Source organism: Trachinotus anak, unplaced genomic scaffold (assembly GCF_046630095.1).
Source record: "Trachinotus anak isolate AG129_WGS33_773 ecotype Australia unplaced genomic scaffold, CSIRO_AGI_Tana_v1 ptg000011l, whole genome shotgun sequence".
Taxonomy (NCBI): Eukaryota; Metazoa; Chordata; class Actinopteri; order Carangiformes; family Carangidae; genus Trachinotus; species Trachinotus anak.
The window spans coordinates 14,428,289-14,450,917 of NW_027273862.1; the positions used below are offsets into that span (position 1 = coordinate 14,428,289).

General features: G+C 38.4%; 3 protein-coding genes across 4 annotated transcripts; 2 read left to right on the forward strand and 1 right to left on the reverse strand.

Moving 5' to 3' along the window:
- Window positions 1–321: 321 nt before the first annotated feature.
- Window positions 322–3,930, reverse strand: emc8 (ER membrane protein complex subunit 8). Its single transcript, XM_071488252.1, has 5 exons — window positions 3,385–3,930; window positions 2,771–2,847; window positions 2,600–2,669; window positions 1,835–1,929; window positions 322–1,686 (listed from the first exon to the last, which is right to left on the reverse strand). The coding sequence occupies exons 1-5, from the start codon at window positions 3,595–3,597 to the stop codon at window positions 1,527–1,529; spliced, it is 615 nt and encodes a 204-aa protein (XP_071344353.1). The 5' UTR covers window positions 3,598–3,930; the 3' UTR covers window positions 322–1,526.
- A 44-nt stretch (window positions 3,931–3,974) lies between these two features.
- Window positions 3,975–6,862, forward strand: cox4i1 (cytochrome c oxidase subunit 4I1). Of its 2 annotated transcripts, none has more exons than XM_071488254.1 (5): window positions 3,975–4,056; window positions 4,864–4,940; window positions 5,922–6,086; window positions 6,260–6,391; window positions 6,544–6,862. In XM_071488254.1, the coding sequence occupies exons 2-5, from the start codon at window positions 4,865–4,867 to the stop codon at window positions 6,678–6,680; spliced, it is 510 nt and encodes a 169-aa protein (XP_071344355.1). In that variant the 5' UTR covers window positions 3,975–4,056; window position 4,864; the 3' UTR covers window positions 6,681–6,862. The 2 variants fall into 2 exon arrangements, with proteins under 2 accessions (XP_071344355.1, XP_071344356.1); XM_071488255.1 differs by having other exon boundaries at window positions 4,011–4,060.
- Window positions 6,863–7,719: 857 nt separating this feature from the next.
- Window positions 7,720–19,952, forward strand: dusp22a (dual specificity phosphatase 22a). Its single transcript, XM_071488251.1, has 7 exons — window positions 7,720–8,019; window positions 9,099–9,132; window positions 9,841–9,923; window positions 10,760–10,809; window positions 14,135–14,209; window positions 14,486–14,657; window positions 18,191–19,952. Exons 1-7 carry the CDS (start codon window positions 7,999–8,001, stop codon window positions 18,374–18,376), a joined length of 621 nt encoding a protein of 206 aa, XP_071344352.1. The 5' UTR covers window positions 7,720–7,998; the 3' UTR covers window positions 18,377–19,952.
- The last annotated feature ends 2,677 nt before the right edge of the window (window positions 19,953–22,629 follow it).

Below are 22,629 nucleotides of genomic sequence, written 5' to 3' on the forward strand. Positions count from 1 at the left end.
AGATGAAATTTAAGGTATGTTCAATTAATGTGACTTGGCTGCAGTAATGTTTCCCACTGAGATTCATAAAATATTCCTCATAGTTCTTTTTTTCTGTATTTCTAATTCACCGGGTTAGTTACATATACATTTTTTATGATAAATTCTGTCATGCAAATTGACATATAAAATTATATTTCATATTATCTGCCATTCTATGTCTTAAGAGCATATAACCATACCATAAGATCCTGATACATGTGGTTGGCCTACCCATACAGCCACAAAGCCATTAATTAGGTCGTTTTTACACCATACAAAAAAAAAAAAACACTAAAAAGCTGCAGCCCTGGAGCTGGTCAGTGATTGTTTTCAACTTTTATCAACATTACTGTCAAGGCAGTGGTATAAGACATCAAGCAAAATGATTTACTAAATCACATAAAATGAGTCTGACAAAGATCAGTTCAAAAATTGGTTTCATTGTACATTCAGTTCATAAAGTTTCTGTAAAAAATGTGCTGTCCACAATTATTTAAGTAATTAGCTCTTTCTGATTAATTCTAATCTCAAATACAAAGGCGGTTCTGTATCCTCACAATATGCAATTCAATTGTTTAACCTTACCCATTAAATTGTTGGATTTAGAGTGGTCAGTTAAGTATAAATAAGTATTATTATCTAATTCTTAAAACAGTTATCCAACATAGAACAAAATACACACATTCTTGTGATCTGATTCGGTGTAGATTTCTTAGCAAATCTTCCAGAGCAACAATCAGAAGCCAATATGCCAACATGTATATCATCCAGGATGACATTCTGAAATGCAACAGTGACAATAGCAGGTAACATGCATCATAGAAATGTTAGTGTAAGCATTAATAATTTCAATAATCCCTTTGTCATTGCTGGTGCATCTACAGAAGGACCCCAGCTGGCATGTTACATACAGTCTGATAAGACTCCTTAAGATTCCTTTCTCTCTGATTCTATGTCACCTATATGTTCTAAGTCATTTTTTTTTTAATTAAACTGAATTTTGTTTTAGGACTTAAACTAGAAAAGTTATTAAAGACCATATATTTATTTCATATCTCAGTTCTACAATCATCTACATTTTTTAAAATAATTTAGGTCTCGATCTCTGTATATGGCTATTGGCTGTAAAATTTAAGAGGAAAAAATAGATCAAATACTCTAGAATTTAACTCTATGCACACAACTATGAATAAACACAAACCATTGCAGAAAAAAAAACATTGAAGTTGCATTCAAAAAAACATAATTGCTTTCGCCACCTCAGTATCACCTTGTAAAGGTGGACACATGTTAACAGTGCACATATGGTGCTTGCCCTTGAGAAATTTTGGCCAAACTGGTCAGCGCTCCACAAGTTCCCATGAGTATGGGAACAAATTATGGAACAAAGGTGACATATGTTCAGCATTTTTGTACTCCTGTGCTACACGATAAGTAGCATAATGCGTGCTGAAATGGCAGCAATATTTGTGTGTGTGTGTCTAGGATACTCCTGACTAAGGGTCTTAGCACAGATCCAGTACGGACTTGTTAATCACGGGGTTGGTCCAGTCATTCCTAAGATCATCCAAGTGATTGTCAAAGTCAATCAAGTTCTCGTAGGACCTGCCCTCTAACAGAGCAGATGTGATCTTCTGTGCTTCGCTCCAGTCCTCAAAAGATTCACTGGAAGACAGACAGTTTAGTAATTAATACCTAAAGCATATCTACACAACATATACTGTTTTAGTTAGATATTGTAAGTTACTTAGAGGACACAGGGAGATTTTGTGCCAGAAGGTGTGACTGAGGTACACATAGTCCATACACTTACGAAGTTACTTCTCTGCATTTCCACTTGTTTTCATGATGATCATAGATAAGCACAATGGGTTCAAAACAGCTAATTGTTAATCTGCTGCTGTCCACCTGAGGGAAAAAAAAAACAGAAAATTACAAGGTGTGTGTGTGCAAGTGTTTTGCATGTTTTAGGGTTAGGGTTAGACTTTCTAGTCCTGTGCACTGTATAATGTTGCTAACCATTTATGAAAGCACATTATAGCACTTTAGATTGTGTTTCTGCCACCCTCAGCAAATTGCATTCATTAACCTTTTGTTGAAACTTGATTTATGCATCTAACCCATCACATTGAGCACAGCATTTTTTCATTGAAATTCTATTATTATTGGGTGGTGATGCAGTGAAAAAGCACAGACCATTTGAGAAGTGTTGGTGCATACAGGCACTAGTAAGAAGCACTGACATCCCAAACTTGAGAGGAAGCTGCCAGATCTATGCACAAGCATACCAGACTCATAATGTCTCTTTCAGAATATGTATATACAATTTTAATTTTTACATTCAATGATGTTTTCCAGCAAAATAATACATCTCTTGATTGTTATACTAAACTGAAATAAAACTAGTGGCCTTCCGGAAGGCAGGATCAACATATTTGTTAAATTACAAATGTACCACATGCTTTGGAAAATCAGAAAGTCAGCAGTAATGTATTTATATTACTTGAAGTAAATGGACAAAACCATGTGCAACCATGAGTATAGTCCATTAACACCAGCCTAAATTATTTACTATTACCATAACAATTGCTGCTTCACTGAAGTTCTCACAAATCCTGGCAGCCACTTTTTCTGCTACTTGGTTGGGCCTGCAAGAGAGAGGACCAAGATTTTAGGCCATCAGAGTCCATGAGAGTAGTTTGGGACATGGTTTATAACAGGTTGTTTGTCTGAAACAAAGTTTCTGTACCTTGAATCCTTTGTGCGCTCATTGGCTTGATAATATCCAGAAATGACATAATTATTTTCTTTACACCAAGTATCGATCTGAGACAGGAGCAGGAGTCGTGGTGCCGACATGAAGGAACAGAAAGACAGCAGAGGTCAGACAGAATTCATTTTCAACAGGAGAAAACAAAATTTATGCGGAGCTACTCTCAGTTTGCTCTATCAGGTGTGCATAGCTGAAATGAATGTAATCTAAAACTGCTCTGTGTTTATAGTGGTTACGATGTTCTGTTTTTATAAACTGCTTTTCAAAGCTGTTGATTCAACTCTATCATCATTTGGAAAAATGCATTTTTGTTTAAGTGTATTTCTTTAAATTGGCATGTAATTCAAATAGTTCCAATCCTTCACAGAAATAAACAGGGGGGACACAATAATAAATAAAAAAAAACATCAGCAGTACAGTTCAACAGCACCACAAAGTAAAGCCTGTCAAATTACCACTAAGTGGAATCAGAAACCCCTATAAAGTGAAGCTTTATCTTTCAGGGCTGTTGCATTAGACTACATTAGTTTGAAATCGGTCTATCCAGTGAACTTGGAGTCGAGTGCATATTTTACTTGACTTATACTCACCAGTGTTAAAGCTACTTCTAGCATAGGTGCCAGAGCCAGAGTGCCGTGAAACAGCGGCACACAGTCCACACACAAGACTGGTTCGCTGTGGCTGTCTTTCTTTTTCTCCTTCGTCTTCTCTGCCACCAGCAGTCCATTCACGGCGCAGTGAGGATACTTGGCAGCGTGTAAAAGCATTTTACAGTAAGCCTGGCTCGTCAGTTGAATTGGCATGTTTATAAGACAATCTGCAGAAGCACCGGAAAAAAACAGATCCTGCCAAAGTAGTAGAGTGGCTACACGCTGAGGAGGGACTCGCCGCTTGCTACCGCTAGCAATCTTTACTTCTCATGCCCGGAGGAGAGTAGGTGTACCTTCCTCAGCAAGTCGCCTTACTGCCGCACTGCGCCGTCGAAGCTAAGCCTGCTAGTGTGCACATATAGGCTTTATAGTCACAACAGTCTTTTGTGCTAGTCGGTGTCACAGGAGCTAGTCAGAGGAGCTAATCTGACTTCCACCTTCCACTCGTTTCAGCAGCACCGGTGGTGCCGTAAAGCAGAATGAAAATATCTTCCGTCTTGTCTGGCCTTGTGTGACCTGCTGCCTCCGGGTAACGTAACTTGCGTACTTCCGCTCACATCCTCAACCACACTTCCTTTTAGGAGCGTCGGTGGACGGAGCAGGGAAGAGAGAGTAGGTCGTATTTTCTTATCAATAACGCTTTTCTATCCTGATAGACGTACGCCGCACATTACCACTTACAGACACTATGACATTTACACATATTTAAAGTGTAAGATGAAACGGCAAATAAGCCGAAATAAGCAGTTGTGTGCAAGTGACTTTGTCAGCGCGGATCGGAGCTAGGACGAGCTAACATACCGGGTAGCTGTCGTTAGCATTTATCGTCAGATTCGTGAAGGCAGCTGCGATGGGCAGACAAAAATGTCATGGGCTCTTCGTAATGCAGTCTCAGTCAATGGTATAATGCTGAATCATACGGTACTGTCCTTGAAGAACATGCGTTTCTGTGATTATTTTCTCCCGGGCGCTATGACCTTGTGTTTGCAGCTAACGCTAACATTAGCTTAGCATTGCGGTGTAACGCTAGACCTTTGGCTTGGACGCGAAGTCGCAACAACGATAAATCAACAAAGATGTAAATAGCTAATATTAATGTATGTATCACAATTTTAATTCCAACGATGGCATCAAGTACTCCAGTGTTTAAAACCTGTCAAGTGTTGGGGTACTATGTGAGATTCATGACAAAAGACATGTCCTTAAGGTGGCAATTTCACACAAATTAAATGTTTATTTTTTATGTCTATACATACATGGTCTCCTGATTAAACGGGGTTATTTTTTACGGTACCGTTTCAGTTTTTCTGCTGTAACATCAAAATAATGCAGGGAATATGTGTGAGGATGCCGACGTGTTTAAATGTGTTTTAAAGGTAATAATTTGTTTTATTAATAGCTCTCTTATGACCTTTTCAGAATGCTGGCCACCAGAGCCTTTCGCCTTGTTGGCAAACGTGCCATCTCCACATCTGTCTGCGTACGTGGAGGACATGGTAATTATCACCTGAACTGACATGGGGCATTTCTATTTCTAGATGGCGGTATGATAACAGATTAAGTTTGTATTCCATGTAACCAATGCTTCTACTCATCAGTCTTGTACATTGATAATTACTTTTGTAGAACAGAGGTAAACATGAGACTTTCTGGAAGCTAAATCACTGGTAACTTTTCAAAAGCTCAGACAATTCACTAATCTCGCAGTGCAAATATAAATTAATGTAAAACATTAATGAATGGGGAGTAAAGCCAACCAGTAAATGAACTGTCATCAGGTATTTGAATTCTGTGATAATATATACTCAAATGAGTATGTGTTAATTGATAAAAAAATTGTCATCTATTGCACAGGTATTTTAAGATGGCACCCCTTCTCTTACTATGGATAGACTACAGGATATTATACTTTACTTTACAGTTAATTTATTAGAGCCAGACACCTAATATATGTAGAAATATTAAGTGACATACTTAATGTTGTGTGTATATGAATTACTAGGTCAGGCTGAGACTACACAGCCACAGCCTGAGACTACACAGCCAAACACCACACCTATTCATGGGATAGCACATCCACAACCAAATTCAGACAAATGTTTTTTGTGTTCTTAGTTAAACTTCATTTACTGTTTAAACTTAAATTCATAATTAACTTCTAATGTTCTTTAAGGTTAGTAATTTTAACTTAACATAAGAAGGATTTTGCTGAGTTTGTCGTGGGCAACAAAATGCAAATCATTTGTATGCATTACACCAAATATTCGAATTATTTCACAATATTTTGAGAAAATTCAGATTTAGGCTAAAAACTGAGGAATGCTACAGGTGATATGGACCAAAATTGAAATGATGAAATTTAGATGCTTCTTGTAGTCATTTTAGTCTTAGAATACACATGGCATTTCAGATGATATGGGCATTTCTGAAGAACATTGACCCAGATAAAGGCATTCATCCTATGTTGTCCCCCACAGGTGTTGCAAAGGTAGAGGAGTACACTCTCCCTGCCTACTTTGACAGGCCGGATAACCCCCTCCCAGATATCCGCTATGTGCAGAGCCTGAGTGCAGACCAGAAGTCCCTGAAGGAGAAGGAGAAGGGCTCCTGGGCCACACTCTCTGATGAAGAAAAGATTGCATGTAGGACTTTACTGCACCACACTCTGCTTTCCTGAGATTCTCTAATGTTCATCACTTTTTGCTCAAACTGATTTTAATTCCCAGTAAATATTATGTAAATATGTGCAGTAATGCCTTACTCGTTTCAGTCTTACAACTTTAATCACCTAGCTTTGTGTGTTTCCAATGGTCAGTGTACCGCATCAGCTTCAAACAGAGCTTTGCTGAAATGAACCAGGCATCTTCAGAGTGGAAGTCTGTGTTTGGAGGTGTGCTGCTCTTTTTTGGCTTGACTGGGCTCGTTGTGCTGTGGCAGAGAAAGTATGGTAAGTAACAAATATGTGCAAGATTTGATGTACAGCTGCCTCTGCTTTCCACACATAGGCTCAGAGAGACAGAAGGAGGCAGTTATTATTGTTACACTAATTGTTTGCTTGCAGTCTAATTGGGATTGACACATATTATTGTCTGTTTACAGTCTATGGACCAGTCCCACACACTTTTGATGCCGAGTACAAAGAGAAGGAGCTGCAGAGGATGCTGGACATGAGAATCAACCCAGTAGAGGGGTTCTCAGCCAAATGGGACTACGAAAACAAGCAGTGGAAAAAGTAAAGGACCCAGAGGACCATAATACATACTTGAAAATAAAGGCAGACCAACTCCATGATACAACAATACCTATATTTCTGTATTTATCGGTTGTCCACATTTACCTCAGCTTGTGCATTTGGAAGTCCTCTTCCTCTTATGGTCATTGTGTATTATAGAAATAAAAAGAAAAATTGCTAAATTCACTTGTGTTAACTTTGTGACTTCTACATGAGTACTGCTTTTACATTAAATTACTGTTTCATATGAGGAATTCAGGAGAGAACGATGACTAAAATTATATTATGAGGCACTTGGGTTTTTTAGAATAGCAATGTAGTTTTTTTTGTTTTGTTTTTTACATTTTGCTCCAGGTTTTCTCTTTAGAAGGAGCAGAAGCTATGCGTGCTATGTTTGTGTTTTTTGAACAACTTCATCACCATAAGTATTTTTCTGATGAGCTACATAACTGCAACTTTAGTCACTTCAGCAGATGATGGTCAGCATCATGCTCTAAAATACAAATACAAATCTAATGTTACCAGCCAGTCACTTATGTCAGTCACTGTGACTTTGGTCGTAAAAAAAAAAAATTATAGTAGGCTTTTAAAATAAGTCAGATTTTTTTTCTGCCTTGACAAATTCCTGAACAAATCAGACGTGATCATCTGAGGGGGATTACAGAACTAGGCCGGGATGCAGACACACCTTTGTAGGTTTATGTCGGCATAATTTCTTGGTATTAACACTAGAAGTGCAACTTGCGTTATGTGGCGGCTCGGGTGGGTAGGTGGGACAGATCCAGGATTACAAGAGGGATTGACTTTTTGCTCATTCTGTTGATGACTAATATGTATAATGGTTCTCAGTTTCTAAATGGGATATTAGCAAAATAGCTACATCCTGTAAAGGACTTGGAGGTTCCTTATAACGTACACGTCGTAATCCTACATTGTGAATTGTTGGGGATGTGAACCGCATTATAGAAGCATGAAGGTTAAGGCTGGGACAAAGTGCAGCTGACGGCGGCAAGCTGTGATGATGTCACTTACCGGATGAAGCTGCAGCTGCAGTTGTTTCACGTCAAAACAATCCGGAAGACGACACAGCGTGACGGAACTGTTGTTGGTGCCGAATTAATAACATTATTGTTTTAGGTATGGTGGTGGGACTTGATAATGCTGTCGAATAACAGGCTGACATAGCGACCGAAGTGAAGGTTTATGAGTTAGGAGTTGGTCAGTCCAGCCTCGCGTTTTGAATTCAAAGTCCATGCAAACACATCTTAGCAGTTCAGTATATTAAAGTGCTGCAGCTCGTCGGAGGCTGGTTCAGAGTCATCATGGGCAATGGAATGAATAAGGTAGGCTTTGGTTGTGTGTTTTTGTTCTGGTGTTGTGTTGTCGTCAGTGGCTGTTTTGTAGTAAAACTCTACGATATGTGCCTGGTGGGCGCCTGACTCAAATACGTTAATCAATCACGTCAGGTTTTGCCCCTGTCTCACACTGATACTGTGTGATAGGCAGTGTAAATGAATCCGATGCACTGAGCGCAGAAGTTTTTTGTTTTTTTTTTGTTTGTTTTTTTTTTCGAGCAGCACACAGCTCGCATTTTCAGTGTTTCAATAATGTGTCGACCAAGGCTTAGGCTGCCTCAAGGTTGAGATCTGGCGACATTTAAATGCATTAGTTGGTTTCAAAGTGTATCAGAGGCACATCTGGGAGGCATGGTCCCCATAAGGAAGGCACTGAATCTATCGTGCTCAGTTGCTGGCCTCTAACCTTTCAATGAAGGGCTCATTTAGCTACTCTGAGGTCAAATCAATAGAATATTGCAGCATTGTTAGACTTCATTTTAATTTTGCTCAACATCTGTATTATTATACTTTGACATTTGCTTTTCAAATGATGGCTAAAAGTTGAATGCTGACATGCCAAATGACACAGATGTCCAGTATATTAGTTAGTCAGTACAATGCAACATATTTTACACACGTGTAAACACATAACATACATTTCTGTTGGAAACCACAGTCACTAAAGTAATACCAATGGATTTTAATTTCATATTAAAAAGGGCTTTGAACGAGCATTTGTATTTCCATTCTTAACTGCAATAACAATGTGCAGGCTATGTTAGTCATTCATTTTGATAGTCATTTGGCAACTGCTGCCTCATAGTACTAGGACTTACAGTTTTACAGCAACACTCAGTGGCCGCTTGTCGCTCATCACTTTGTGCTGATAATCATGCATCATTGCTTCAGGCCTTGTATGGCTACAAGGAATGCTTCCTTTGCTGGTACTTGGTTCTTAAGCCTTAAGCCTTAAATCCAATCTGGCTCAACCCATGACATTTGTTCCTTTCAAGTGAAGTTTTTGAAGTTGGACTGTAATGAATATCTAACCTGAATACAACATGTCTGTGACTGCTGCTTCACAGGTTGTTGATGGGCTCTACCTTGGGAATATAAGAGGTAAGACAAATATGATGTAAATTGATTTGATGTTTCTAAGTTTGATGCACACAGCATAGCTGGGTCAGGCCAGGTTTTCAGTACAAAAGGCAGAAGGTCACTATGATAGGACAACGATAGAGATTGACACAGTAGAATCTTGCAACACTTGCAATCGGTGTTTTTAAACATACTGCTTTATTTTGGTATTTTAAACCTTGAATTTTGCCCTTATTTACGGTGAAAGGTTTTCAGTTTAAATGCCTTATAAGGTATATTTATAGCACAGGTATTTAGCTTTCAAACATCAAATTTTGAAACTGAAACTTGCTCATTAGTTCAAGCATAGACTGCGAAAACATGTAAATGCCTCACTGACATAAAACATCAAGAAGCGAGAGAGTGTTACTTCACATGAAATAAAAACTAACAGTGGTTAATGTGTCATCCCCTGGCCTGGAACAACCCCTTCCCAGTTAATGTGGCATTTGCAGCTTTCTAACTTTAGCTGCCATGATGATGGCTTTACATGATGGCACAAGCATAATGGCTAAAATTAGTTCAAGTGACAGGAGCAAGTGACCACAGGCTTAACGGTACCAAATTATGTTGCAGGTCAGTAAACAGCTTACAGACCTGCCTCTGCAGCACCTCACAATATACAGTAACTGGCCTGAGTTGTTGGTATGTTTGGTTGGTGTGATATATTACTCTCTCTCCTTGTCCCAGATGCAGAAAACAGAGAAAGTCTGTCTAAGAATGGCATCACCCACATCTTGTCTGTGTACAACAATGCTAAGCCTGTGTTTGAGGTTAGTGGACATTCCAGGTTGGCTGGTATTTTTGCAATGTCTTCATGACAGCTTGTTATGAATCAAACCAGTACTTTCTGAGAAAATTTTGGTATGATTGTGCATGTCCCTTTAAAATAATGTGATGTGTCCTGTCAGCCAGCTGAGGGTGATGATGAGTTATGGTTGGAGCAAGAGAGCTTTGTGGCTGAGATGGACAGTTCAAGTGCTCAGTGATGAGCATGTTAAGGGACAGGCATTGATAATACCTGAAACCATGTGAAGATTCTTTAGCCACTCAAATCTGGTGTAATTACCAGAGACAGGAGTTAGTTAGGAGTCCTTACAATGGAGACTAATATTTACAGCAGAGTATAGTGGTGATCTGTTACAGAGGGCCTTGCTATCCAGTAAGCATTAGCAAAATCCACAACATATTCTCCATGGCACTTCGAGGCGATAGAAAATTAAGTGATCTTGTCTTGAACAATAGAAAAATAAATATTTATATTTATAGTTCAATTTTATAAAAATAAAATACAATTTAACTCGATAAATATTTAAATAAAGCTAAACATTAGAAAGTATTCATAGAAAAGTACTGCCTGTTACTACACATTTAGATAGGAAATTGCTCTGTTTGCTTGATTTTCAGCTCACATGAGATAGGAGTGACAGAGGATTGTAACAGACGATTGTAAAAAATGACTTGGGCCATAATTTTCGCCACTAATGTGAATTATAGTTGAGGATTTACAGGTTACATTCAGATATAACATGCATGGCCTATTTTCTTTCTTTCTGTTTCTTCTTTCATTGTTGCACTTGTTATGTAGTTTTTCATGTATGTTTTACAGGACATGACGTACCTCTGTATTCATGCAGCTGATGCTTCCAGCCAGAACCTGTGAGTAAACACATACACACACTGCACACAGACGTTTAGAAAGACTAGTGCTGGTTAAAGCTCATATTTAAAATGTCCTTCTTGCTGAATTTATACTTTGTCTTAATTTAAGCCGTATATTAGATAGTTGAGTGACCAGTAGCTCTAAGATTATTTAAATTATATATTATTTTTGTATTATATGTTGTGCTCTGGACCTATAGATATATGAAGTAAAGTAGACACTGCGATATTGAATTAATCCTGTAATGGTGATAAATATTGAGCAGTGTCAAGAGTTTTTACTTTTTTGTTTTTTCCTTGTGTGTGTGTGTGTGTGTGTGTGTGTGTGTGTGTGTGTGAGAGAGAGAGAGAAAGAGAGAGGGAGAGAGAGAAGGAAGGAGAGAGAGAAATGTGTGTTCAGTGTGTTGTTGCTCATCAGGAGTCAGACTGTGTTGAAAGAGATATGAGCTGTCCCTCCACCCTTGCAGCAGTCACTAACACAACACATTAGTCACAGCATTTTAGTTGATTGCTATGTCGGGTCTTTGACCTCGTGCAACACTAGCTTTAGTCATTCTGGATTAAACACTTGACATGGGCTAAGGGCACAAAACAGAAGAATCAAGAATCAGACTGAGCAATCAGATTGTCATGTCTTGCGACCCCTGCAGACGACCCACTTATAAGTCAGCACTGGAGCTGGTGAATGTGTACGCCATTGTTGCTGCACAAGTGCCTTCTACTGGTTGGTCACAGTTCCTGCACAATCAAAGGTGGACTCTCAGAGGGAGCTGCATGGACTTCTGATACATTATGCTCCTTATTGGCAGGTAAAAAACTGGTGTTGACACCATGTGTATTGGAAGCCCATTGCTCTCTACACCATTCACAAGTCAACAGTGAAGTCTGCAGTGATGAATCCACCATGACCAGAAGTCTGTAAATTGATCAGAGTTTAGATGTGAATACACTGGCAAAATGTTGGGGTTTGTGGCCTGGATGGGGAGAGTTAACTCTGAGGATGACTTTGAGCTCTGCAGTCACTGAAGACATTGTTGCTTTAGCCCTGTGAAACAAGAAAGTGGGGTGAAATTTAATGAGAATTGCATTTTAGTGTTCAGTTGAATATTGCTGATTGGGTTGGGTTGGAGGTGTCTGACCTCCACTGTCGCAATCAAGCGTCCTTCCCTCAGGCAGCAGAGGAAGGAAACTTTCGTGTGACATCTGGCTGTTGGCCTCGACCACCCAGGGCTTTTATAAACCCCTTCTGTCACAATCACTGGCCTGACTGATGGGAGAGGTGAGGCCAACTGCCGCCCCACCATGCTCGCCACCAGCTAGGGGCCCCTCTAGCCAGGTCTGATGGCCCCTCCCATTCGTAAGGTCCAAGACCAGGAACTGTCTTTCTTACAAAGGCTCTGCATTTTTTGGAGCAGCTGTAGCTGGTTGAAAAAGCCTGAAAACACTCAAATGTTCATGAAGACCACATATCTGCACTTTGGGATGGATGTCAGGAAGTCAGGATCATTTCTGTAGGCCCAAAACACAGTTACTGTCTCAGTTGGCTTCAAAGTGAAAAAGATAAGTAAAATGACAGCCAACCGTAGATCCTTATAAGAACAAGGAAAAACTCTCACAAAACTTATTAGATAAAACAAACGTTTCCAATCTCGGTCAGAGCCACAACAACATTCATTTTTATGATTGTCAGGTTTGCAGGCTTGGTCACCATTGTCATTGATGCTGTTATTGTAGGTTATTGTAGAATTGACATCTCGTGAAGTGACATGATCTCAGCACAAAGTATTTTATTGGAATTGCCTTAGATGTTGATTTATATAGTTGCTAACATACACATGTTCATGTTTGTGGTAGGCCAAGCGTTCCCCTTTTTTGTCAGCATTCTGATGAAAAGTTGGCTATGGTTTTAATGCACAATGTGCACTGACCCATGAAGGTGTAAACTGATTTGCATTAAACATTTGCAAAATGTGATGTGCATTTTTGAGAGGAGTCTGCATGTCCACAATTGTGTACTTGGTGGTATAGTTTTTGTTCTCAAAAAATATTTCTTATGCATCCTTATGCAATTATACTAAATACAATTTGACCATACAATATAATTACATAAGCCCCCTGGATGTACTGAAGGTCAAAAGCTTATTTTGTTTCAGTATTCTCTGGATTCAGCTGGTCAAAACCTCAAATCTTTGTCACAAGGTAATTTTCTGCATATTAAACAAGACGGCCGGAAACCTCTTTGCTAGGAAGACAGAACAAAGTGCTGAGGAGACATCTTTTAAAGAGGAGTTTGGATGTCAGGAAGGAGGAAAAAAGAAGAGTGGCAGTCAATCTATTTTAGCCCCAGTCTGTTATTCTGTCTGCTATTGAGTAACCAGCATCTGCTCCTCAGGAGACAGTGCTATCAGCCATGCAGTTCTTGATTATGCAAAACACCATCAGTGTTTCCTGACAGTGAACAAGTAGGATATTTGAGGAGCAGTTGTAGTACATTGTGTTGCTTTGTGTTCATTTTTATTTCAAAACAGACTCACATTCTGAGGACCTCTGTGACCTTTTATATTACAGAGCTGGCCTGTATCTTTGAGATGGCTGTCTGACTGAAACAGTTATGTTTCAAGTGTGTAATGTAAACATGCATGGTTCACCATGAGAAAGGACCATTGCTGTGTGTTTTTTTGTAAAGTCCAAATGATTCACTTGATCATTTTTAGACACAGAATAAATGAATGCTGAAAACGAATGTAATTTTGCAGATTGACAAAAACAAGGACACTTACTTCCCTTGTCTGTCTCTACTGTCTGTGCTCTGGTCTACCACAAACTTTGTTTGAGTGGACCGACCTTTTTCTCACATGACTAGTTGGAGTAGTTGAAAGAAAAATCACTACTCCTCAACATGTCTGTTTCTTAGAACTTATAAAGATCTATCAAAACTACCTGCCCCATTCTGGGAGTATATTTATGATTTACCTGCAGTTTCTACAGTCAAAATCGGAACAGTATCATGTTGTCACAGCTTCAGTAACCTATCTGTAACATAAGTTAGGGCTTCGAGTTTCAGTTCAAGGTGTCCTTTCTCACATCCTATAATGTGTACTGTATTTTTAGCTTTACAATCTTTATACCACGTTACCTGAGTCAAAGCAAGCTGGTTTCCCGATTTGATGAGTGATTCCTGATTCAAAACATTTGTTTCCATGTGTTATACTGCATACCACAGAATAATGTGTGCTACATGAGTTTCGTCAGATTTTGAAAGTAGTTAGTGATATAATAAACTGTTGTATTGTGTTTTGCTTGTGTTTTTCTTTCTATCCAGACTACAACATTTTAAAGAGTGCATCAGCTTTATCCACGAATGTCGCTTGAATGGTGGTTCTTGTCTTGTTCACTGGTAGGTTTTTTCCTAAACCAGCTCCTTATTGGCATGTTTACTGTGGATGTAGGCTTTCATCAAAGCATCAAAAGATAGAACAAAAAACAAGCCTGACAAGAACAAATCAGCATTCTCATATAATATTTATCCTGCATCGTGGATGAAGATTCAATTTGAGAAGCATTCAGTACCTGTTCTGTTATTTACCTATTCCCAGTAAGAAATCAAGTGTTAAACATCCAGCAAGTAAATAACAATGACCAAACTGACCAAATGTCCGTTGTGTTGCTGAAGCCTTGCAGGTGTGTCCCGCAGCACTACCATGGTGGTGGCCTACTTGATGACTGTCACACATTACAGTTGGGAGGAGTGTCTGTCTGCTGTTAAGGCTGTTCGCTCTTTTGTCGGCCCAAACTATGGCTTCCAGCAGCAGCTGCAGGAGTACCAGACGACACAAGTGTCAGAGGTATACCCACAAAGGAGCACAAAGACATGATGAGTACATACATACATAACCTCTCAGAAAGTACTGGTTTCATCCATATACACACCTACAGAAAATATTCTGTCCCCTTTTGTCCTCACTGGCATGTTCTACCTCTAGCTCTACATTATGTTAGCACACAAATGCATTTGTGCATTAGTTGCTGTTGCTGGTGATTCAAAGCCGCTTCGACATGCACAGGAACTCACAGGATATGATGCATATAACCATCACACTGCACAGGCAGGCCGTGGTTAACCTCACAACCGTTAATTGTGGCTCTCTTTTTGTCATGGAATGTGATATACCTGACAGTTGCGGTGGACTGTCTCATGTGTGATTGTTTCTGTGTTATGTTTTTATTATTACTTGTATATGAGCCATTCCTGCAGAGGCTATGGTGGGTGGCTATGCGGCATTGCTGAGATTTTCAGCTACAGCCAGACACTAAATAGCAGCAAAATGCATCAAACCTCACATGACGTTAGTAGACTTAAGAGTAGAAGTTGTGAAAGTCAGTCTGCAAAATATAACACACATTGATGAATCTTACTTTATTTGTGTATGGTTCATATTATTCATTGTTCATTGTATATGAAAAAATAATCTAATAATTCTAATCTAATAATAATATGAATTCTTATATTAATATTAGAACTCAGAGCAAGTGGTCCTAATCCTCCCCCATAAGGGACATTGTCCTGTTTAAATGCAAACTGTGAATTCTCACCTCTCTAATATAAGGGTTTTGTTTGTCACTTTAACCCTCTGTTTTGTGGGGATATATACAGTGGATGTTTGTTATTTGACAGGTGAGGAGCCTTTTAGGGTACACAATCCATGATCCTGCTCTGTTGGAGACAAAGACCTGCTCAATAATTCTCACAGTTTTGATTTGTCTACATTCACTTTGAAGAACATTACCACTTATAGGAAATATTAAGTGGTTTAAACTTCCTGGTTTTATGTCCAATCTGGTTTGGAGCATTTTTTTTTTCCACACAGAGACAATGTCAAGCAGTGTAAGTGAGCATATGACAGGTGCACGCATGCTTGCATTAAAATGCTGGTTCAAGCCTTAAAGACATTGACAAAGACAATGGTTAACCCTAAGAGTAGAGAAGGGGAACTGCAGGGGGGGGTTGCTGGAATTGCATCAGCTTGGTGCTGCTCATCACGTGTTAAGCATTACTGTCAGCACCTTGCAACATAACATGGTTGAAAAAATGCTCATTGTTTGTAGATCTTGCACTGATTTCGAGGATTTTAAGGGAAATGGTTTTTGTGTTTGTGCTTTTCCCACGTCAGCCTCATATAGAAAGTGAGGAATCCTCAAGATGACAGTGTTGTTTTGTTACCAATGCAGCTGTAACATCACTATTTACGACCACAAAATCACATTAACAAACGTGTTTAATACATTGCAATGCACATCCAATCTTGTGAGAGAATCAGAAAGTTTTGTGCCTTGCCAACTGTCAGTGTAGTTGTATGATCCTGAGCCGGTCAACTTCAACTTAAGCTTTTGTCTAACTTTAAAGTTATGACTAGTGCTCTAACAGGGCAAATTCCTAATGTAATATAATGTTCAGAAGGACTTTGTGGCTTCTGACACGATTCATTTTCTTTTTCAAGATGACAGAATTGTGGTTAGAAGACTCTTGCGCAACACCTGATATCAGTTCGCTTATTGATGTGTTATCTTTATACTGTGCTTTTTGTTGTTAATTCACTTTTCCACTTGTCTTGATCCTCTGAGTCAGTGCTGTAGTGTTTTGCATTTCAGGTTGCCAGTGAGAGTACCAATTTTAGGAAGGTAATTTTCACTTCGTTGTATTTCGTAAAGAATAAGGTATTGCATAAAGTAACTCATAATTCCTGGACATCATTTGAGAAATTGCAGTTCCCTCCTTTCGGACCAACTGCTGGCTCTGAACCAACAATGAAAATGCAATTCTAGTGTCAATAAATATCTAAATATTTAACTACCTTTTACAGACAATTTATACTTGTATAGTTTCTATCTTGGTCATTTTAGGTTGCATTGATTTGAGTTTTTGTGCACCAGAACTGAAACACCTGAAAATGCCGTGTTGATTAAAAGTGCCAAAACGCTGCACCTAAAATGCTTTCACACATGTCCACATGGTGTAAATACAGAGCAGCTCCACTTGTCAGTTAATTTATTTCAAACCTTATAGATTTGCAGTCTTTCTTTCATTATATTGAGGCATTTGTCCAAATGCTTATGTGTAAATGTTAGCCAGGTTTCTAGATTCCACAAAGCACAGGTGGCACCTTTAGTTTGGCGATCATACAGTGTCTGACAGTGTCCCTCTCTTAAGAGCCACGAACCTGACTCTTCTAATTTATAGAATTTGTTATATTTTTGATGAACCAACTTAATTTAACCTGACAGTCCAATCTCAACACTTCATCGCTACTTTGGTTGTTCTTGATGACTTGTCGCATACTGTAACATACTATGTTATTAGCAGATCTGTTGTCCACTTGGACATATCCTGTCAGATCGTCATGCCTCTTGCTAAAAGGGAAAACAGGTCTGCACAACTGAATTTAGGCTGTGTTAATGTGGATTAAATGTTATGTGCCATGGATTTCTAGGATGATATAAATACAGTAATATTTTAAAGAGGATTTTTCCTTGTAAGAGGAGTAAAGGGGAAATCATGTGTCACAGGTGACGGTGTGAGCTGGAATGTCGGCAGAGAGGCATTTCCTGAGAAAAAGCTCTCTGTCCTGCCCTTTCCTCCAATCTACAAAGCCTGAGTGCGGGACATTATTTCAATTTAGCAGCCAGTTAACAGTTTAACAGTTGTAATTTTTGGATAGTAAGAAAAGTGGTCTTCTTTATTAAAAAGAAAGATCTGAATCTAAAAAAACAAAGTAAAAATTCAGATGTTAAGCGACAAAAACTCATCTCAGGTGAATTCAAGACTTGTTGAAAGCCAAAATATGCCTCTTGGCAAATAGACCCAAGACATCAAACAAAGATCACATCAATAAATAATTAAATGAAGACAAATAGCTACAATATTTATGGCCACAAAGCTGCACATACTACTGCAAATCCCATTATAACAAGTTGAAAAAACATGCATTCATACTATTTTCTTTCACCACACTTCCTTTTATCTTTTAGATAAAGTTAGAGTTTGACTAGAATCCACTTGACAAAGTCTGAATTTACATGACTTACTGTAAATACACGCTACACTGTCTACAAGGTACCACAATATATATATATATATATGTATGTATATATATGTATGTATATATATGTATGTATATATATATATATATATATATATATATATATATATATATATATATATATATATATATATATATATATATATATATATATATATATATATATATATATATATATATGCATAAAATGTACAGTCAGTGAGGTATTAAACATTGTGCTGTAATTTGACTTTTGACAGATTTGACACAATGATGTTTTTTGTCTCCCCTCTTATCCCCAGTACCGAGCATGGTTACAGTCCAGTTTCAGTCCCAGTCCATTCAATGACCAGGAGCAGGTGGGGGCCCTGCTGAGCCAGTACACAGAGCAACAGGCGAGCCAGAGGAGAGGAGCAGACCAGTGCTGGATAAATCAGGGTGTAAGTGCTGTGCCGTCTGACCCTGATGATCCTGAAGGCAGCAGCTGAAATATCAGCCTCTGACCATGCTAAAGTCCTGCCCAACTCTGTCTGGAAATGGCAGTATCTAATATTCTGTACTCAATTCCAAATCAACCCCGAAGTTATATCCAACTTTAAGGCCTTTGTATAACACTGAAAGCATAGGATGAAACAAATGCCCCCTTATAAGCCAAGCCTATTTTTTATGTTACTTTATTTGCATCAGTCATAGTCATTTTTAAGCAATGGAGGTTGATTTAGAATTGGGCTACTGACTCTGTTCACTACCAGTACCTCCCATTTTCCCTTAAAGTGTACAGTCACAACAGGGGTATCGGTGCTCACAGACGCCTTACTCTAAACACCTCAGCACCTTAGCCATGATGAATTCACTATACTTCACTTTACACCTGCACTGTTCAGCTTGTTAGCCTTAAAGATGTAATTGATTAATGCTGTCTTAAAGGAACATTTTGCCTCTAATCATGAGGATGACCAGTCTGTGCTGGTAGACAACAAAATCCACAAATCTACAACCAATTTGACTGCAATTATTCTGACCAGTTATTCTGACCTGTACCAGTTTGGAGTCCTACCCAGGCTCTCAATAGGTAAACTCATAATTCAACACTGCAGCTTTGGAAGCTAGCATGCTTGTTGGACTGACAGCATAAAATTTGTGCATATAAAAATGATGTATGTCCCACTGAGAGTAAGTGCTACTGCTTGTCAAATGTGAAGACACAATTTACATTGCATGCACCAGTAAAATATACAGTAATGGAACAATGATGCTGGCCACTTACAGATCTTATAGTAAATATATTACTTCTGCACATCACTGCCCATGTAGTAAACAACATTTGTTTACACCAGTTGAATGCTGTTCTTTCAGTCTAGTTGATTTACTTTTTGTGTCATTTGGTTCATTTCAAGCTGTGTGTACACTACAGTACATGTGCCCATGTCCGCAACAGAATCCATCATCAACAGTCCACAGTGACTTGATATCAGTTAACTTTGGTGGATAGCTGGGGAGGAAAAGCTGTGAGGTGGTTCTCTCAGTTCCCAGCATCTCTGTCCCAGCCAATAAAACTGTTGCTGATGTTTCTCTTATCAGCGCGGCAGTTCAAAAGACTAAAAGTACAACAGCCAAACCTTCTGTAGTCTTTCAACATTCAACCGATCTCAGATAAGCCAGGGTTGGCATTTGTAAGCAAACTGTGCATTGGTTCATATCATGGCCATTTAGAGACATGCATCTAAGAGCAACATATGGAGTATGTTTCAAAATTGGCAAAAGGTTCCTTTAAGTAACAAATAATAAGGGAGCTACGTAAAGTATAGCTGAGTAAAACTGTAAAACTGTAACAACATATGAAGGATCTCTGCAAGTCTTCCTGATTTTACTGAAGCTCTGTTTTATCTTTTTATCTTTTTTGTGACAAAACTGATTTTGAGGGAATATGTGTTATAAATTCATGGGTACCGTTCATTTTTTTTTATTGTGTATTTATGGAGTTTTTTTTTGTTTGTTTTATAATAAAATTCAGTGATTGACAAAAAATGTGGAAAAGCTAATAAACCTGCACTATCAACACCATGGTGTGTGTCTGTGTGTAAATGAAAGAAATCCTGGGCAGAGAAAATTAGCATATACCTGGTTGGTATTGAAGTGCACAACTTCCCTGTAAATCAGCTGCTTGTCTCATGAAGCAGCTCGACAACCGCACCCAGAATAGTTTTTCTATTCTTTTTCAGGTTCTGGGTTTTACTCAGCAGATCATCTGTTAATGCTGCGTCACACCACAGCTCTCTGGCTGTGCAGCTTCATGCAAATAAACACGTACTACTAGACAATAATAAAGAACAATTTAAAAATGTTTGTCTACAAACCATGAGTTTATATTTGAACTGTAAAGAACTTGTCTTAGTAACCAGGTAGAGTGTGTGTAAAAGAAAACAATGAGGAGTTATTTGTGGTCAAATTTCATGGGAAAGTCTTTTTTAATTGGTTCATTTTTAACTGTCTTATTGTTCTATTTTCTGATGTTTTTATCCTGTTGTCATCAAAAAACAAAATGTATATCTCGCATATCAGTTTACACAAAACTAAAGGTAACATTATCCCAGTAATTTTAAGCTTAAACCGTCAAGAGTCACATAGACCTAAAATAATCTGTCACTCAAGCTCACTGGTGTACAAGTGGCTCAGTTTGTTAGTTTTCTCCAGAATACAAAGGACTTAGCATTACACCTAAGACATGATAATAAGCCAGTATATTAGAAATTGTTTCAAGCATAACCATCAATAACACATTTATTTTTATGACATATATAGAAGAATATAGTAAGACCTCCATCTCATAAAATGGCAATCAGGTTGTCTGAGAGGTTTAAACCATATTTAATGAAAATAAAATATCAAAGATTACATGGAACAATATTCACATAAAAAATGATATTCTGCTGTAGGCATACCTAAAATAAAATGCCACAATTCACATTTTTTTCATATGTCAACCAACATATCTTTCCGCCATAAACATGATTCCTGTAATTCATTTTGGCCTGTGCTAAGGAGACATATCAAGACAAGGTGTTTAATGAAACAGAAATTCTTTTTCAACAAGTACCAGGCGAGACCGGTTTACTCTCATTCAACCTGCCTCTACTACCTGTTTCCTCTGAACTGATTTCCGTGGGGAGGCCAGTGTGGTTGCATTAACTCCACTCGGAGTGTATCTCAAGTTTTTTGCTTCTAAATTGCAATTACCTTAAACTGAAATTGTAATTATATTCCCAGAGTATATGCTTATTCTGAGTTTTTATGGCTGTAAAAACCTAATGGACAGACTTCCCTATGTGTTTCTGGCCCAAGTATATTGTCATGTTCAGGCATGCTAATTCCTGTCATGGCATCCAGAGAGGTGGTATTTACTCTGCAATCACAAACAGAAAGCGGAAAGTCAGGCTTCCTGTAAATTTAGCTAAGGTAATAATAAAAGGGAATGCAATTGAAATATTGTCAAGACTTTAATCTGTTCAGTGTAATTGGTGTAATTATCATACAGTCAAGTTAATATAATAATGATTACAATGGGCTTAATGAACTGAACTGAATGTCATTGGTGGATTTTTATTGTTGTTTTTCAGATATGGATGCACAGAACCAGTGAACTCATTCGCTGAATCTTGTTCCAAGCTTTTAAGCTGATATACATATATATCAGCAAAAACATCAATCTAGGGAAGTGACCAATTATTTTCATTGTCTGTTAATCTGTAGCTTGTTTTCTTGATTAATGGCTTAATCATTTGGTCTGTGATTTGTCAGAAAATAAGGAAAAATGTCTGCTATATGTCCCTGAACACCAAGCAGATGTCTTCAAATTGTTTTTTTTTTGTTGGATGAACAGTCTAGAAACACCCAAAATATCAATTTAATATCACATAAGACTAAGAAACAGGAAATCCTCACAACACACAAGCTGGAACTGGGGAATGTTTGAGATTTTTGCTTGAGAACTGAGATATTCAATTGTGAAAATGGCTGACGATTACTTTTCTGCCGATTGACTAATCAATTAATCCATTATTTGTTTCACATTTTATCAGGCCCAACAGAATATTACAGGGATGTTCTAACATGATGGTGGATAGACAGTTTAAATAAGGAGGACTTTAATATAGCTTTATTTATTAATAACAGCATATAGTTTGACCTATGGGTCTCTGATAACAACCACGAATATGGGAAAAAAAAAAGTAACATTTACTTAGTCCACTGTAAATCCCCTTTTAATCCAAACATAGAATAGCCTATTATTCACCATAATGACTTTTACTTATAATCCTCCTACCAAGGTATTTTCCTCTTTCATAATAATATTTGTCTGTTTGATAATAGGCAAGTATCATGTCCCGGAGGGCTTGGTCAACGGGAATCAACCGTCGTCACATCGTGGACACAGCAGGCTGCTCTACCTGTACAGTAACGCGTAGGTTTGTCATGAGGCTGAGTGGGTGTGGAAGGGACGCGCTACTCTAGTGTGGAGCTCAGAAATCCCCCACAGCCCAGGGTAACTTGTGACTCTCCGGGTTTATTCGGCGCGCCACGTCTCCGCGGCGTGGGCAGCGACTTTACAACCATCTCTTGTGTCAGGCCATTTCTTGTAAATGCGAACAGTTAGGAGAACAACGCTTCCGCAATGGGCCGGCCTACTGACGCTCGAACGCACTCATTGGTCAGAATGGGGCAGCTATTTCATTCATAACAC

Excerpts from the sequence above, each read along its gene's own strand:
- emc8 (XM_071488252.1), bottom strand. The coding sequence starts at position 3,597 with ATGCCAATTCAACTGACGAGCCAGGCTTACTGTAAAATGCTTTTACAC. Across the intron at positions 2,670-2,770 it reads GAGCGCACAAAGGATTCAAG|GCCCAACCAAGTAGCAGAAA; the intron begins GTACAGAAACTT and ends TCTCTCTTGCAG. Across the intron at positions 1,930-2,599 it reads GTGAAGCAGCAATTGTTATG|GTGGACAGCAGCAGATTAAC; the intron begins GTAATAGTAAAT and ends TTTTTCCCTCAG.
- cox4i1 (XM_071488254.1), top strand. The coding sequence starts at position 4,865 with ATGCTGGCCACCAGAGCCTTTCGCCTTGTTGGCAAACGTGCCATCTCC. Across the intron at positions 6,087-6,259 it reads TGATGAAGAAAAGATTGCAT|TGTACCGCATCAGCTTCAAA; the intron begins GTAGGACTTTAC and ends TCCAATGGTCAG. Across the intron at positions 6,392-6,543 it reads GCTGTGGCAGAGAAAGTATG|TCTATGGACCAGTCCCACAC; the intron begins GTAAGTAACAAA and ends GTCTGTTTACAG.
- dusp22a (XM_071488251.1), top strand. The coding sequence starts at position 7,999 with ATGGGCAATGGAATGAATAAG. Across the intron at positions 10,810-14,134 it reads GATGCTTCCAGCCAGAACCT|ACTACAACATTTTAAAGAGT; the intron begins GTGAGTAAACAC and ends CTTTCTATCCAG. Across the intron at positions 14,210-14,485 it reads GGTTCTTGTCTTGTTCACTG|CCTTGCAGGTGTGTCCCGCA; the intron begins GTAGGTTTTTTC and ends GTGTTGCTGAAG.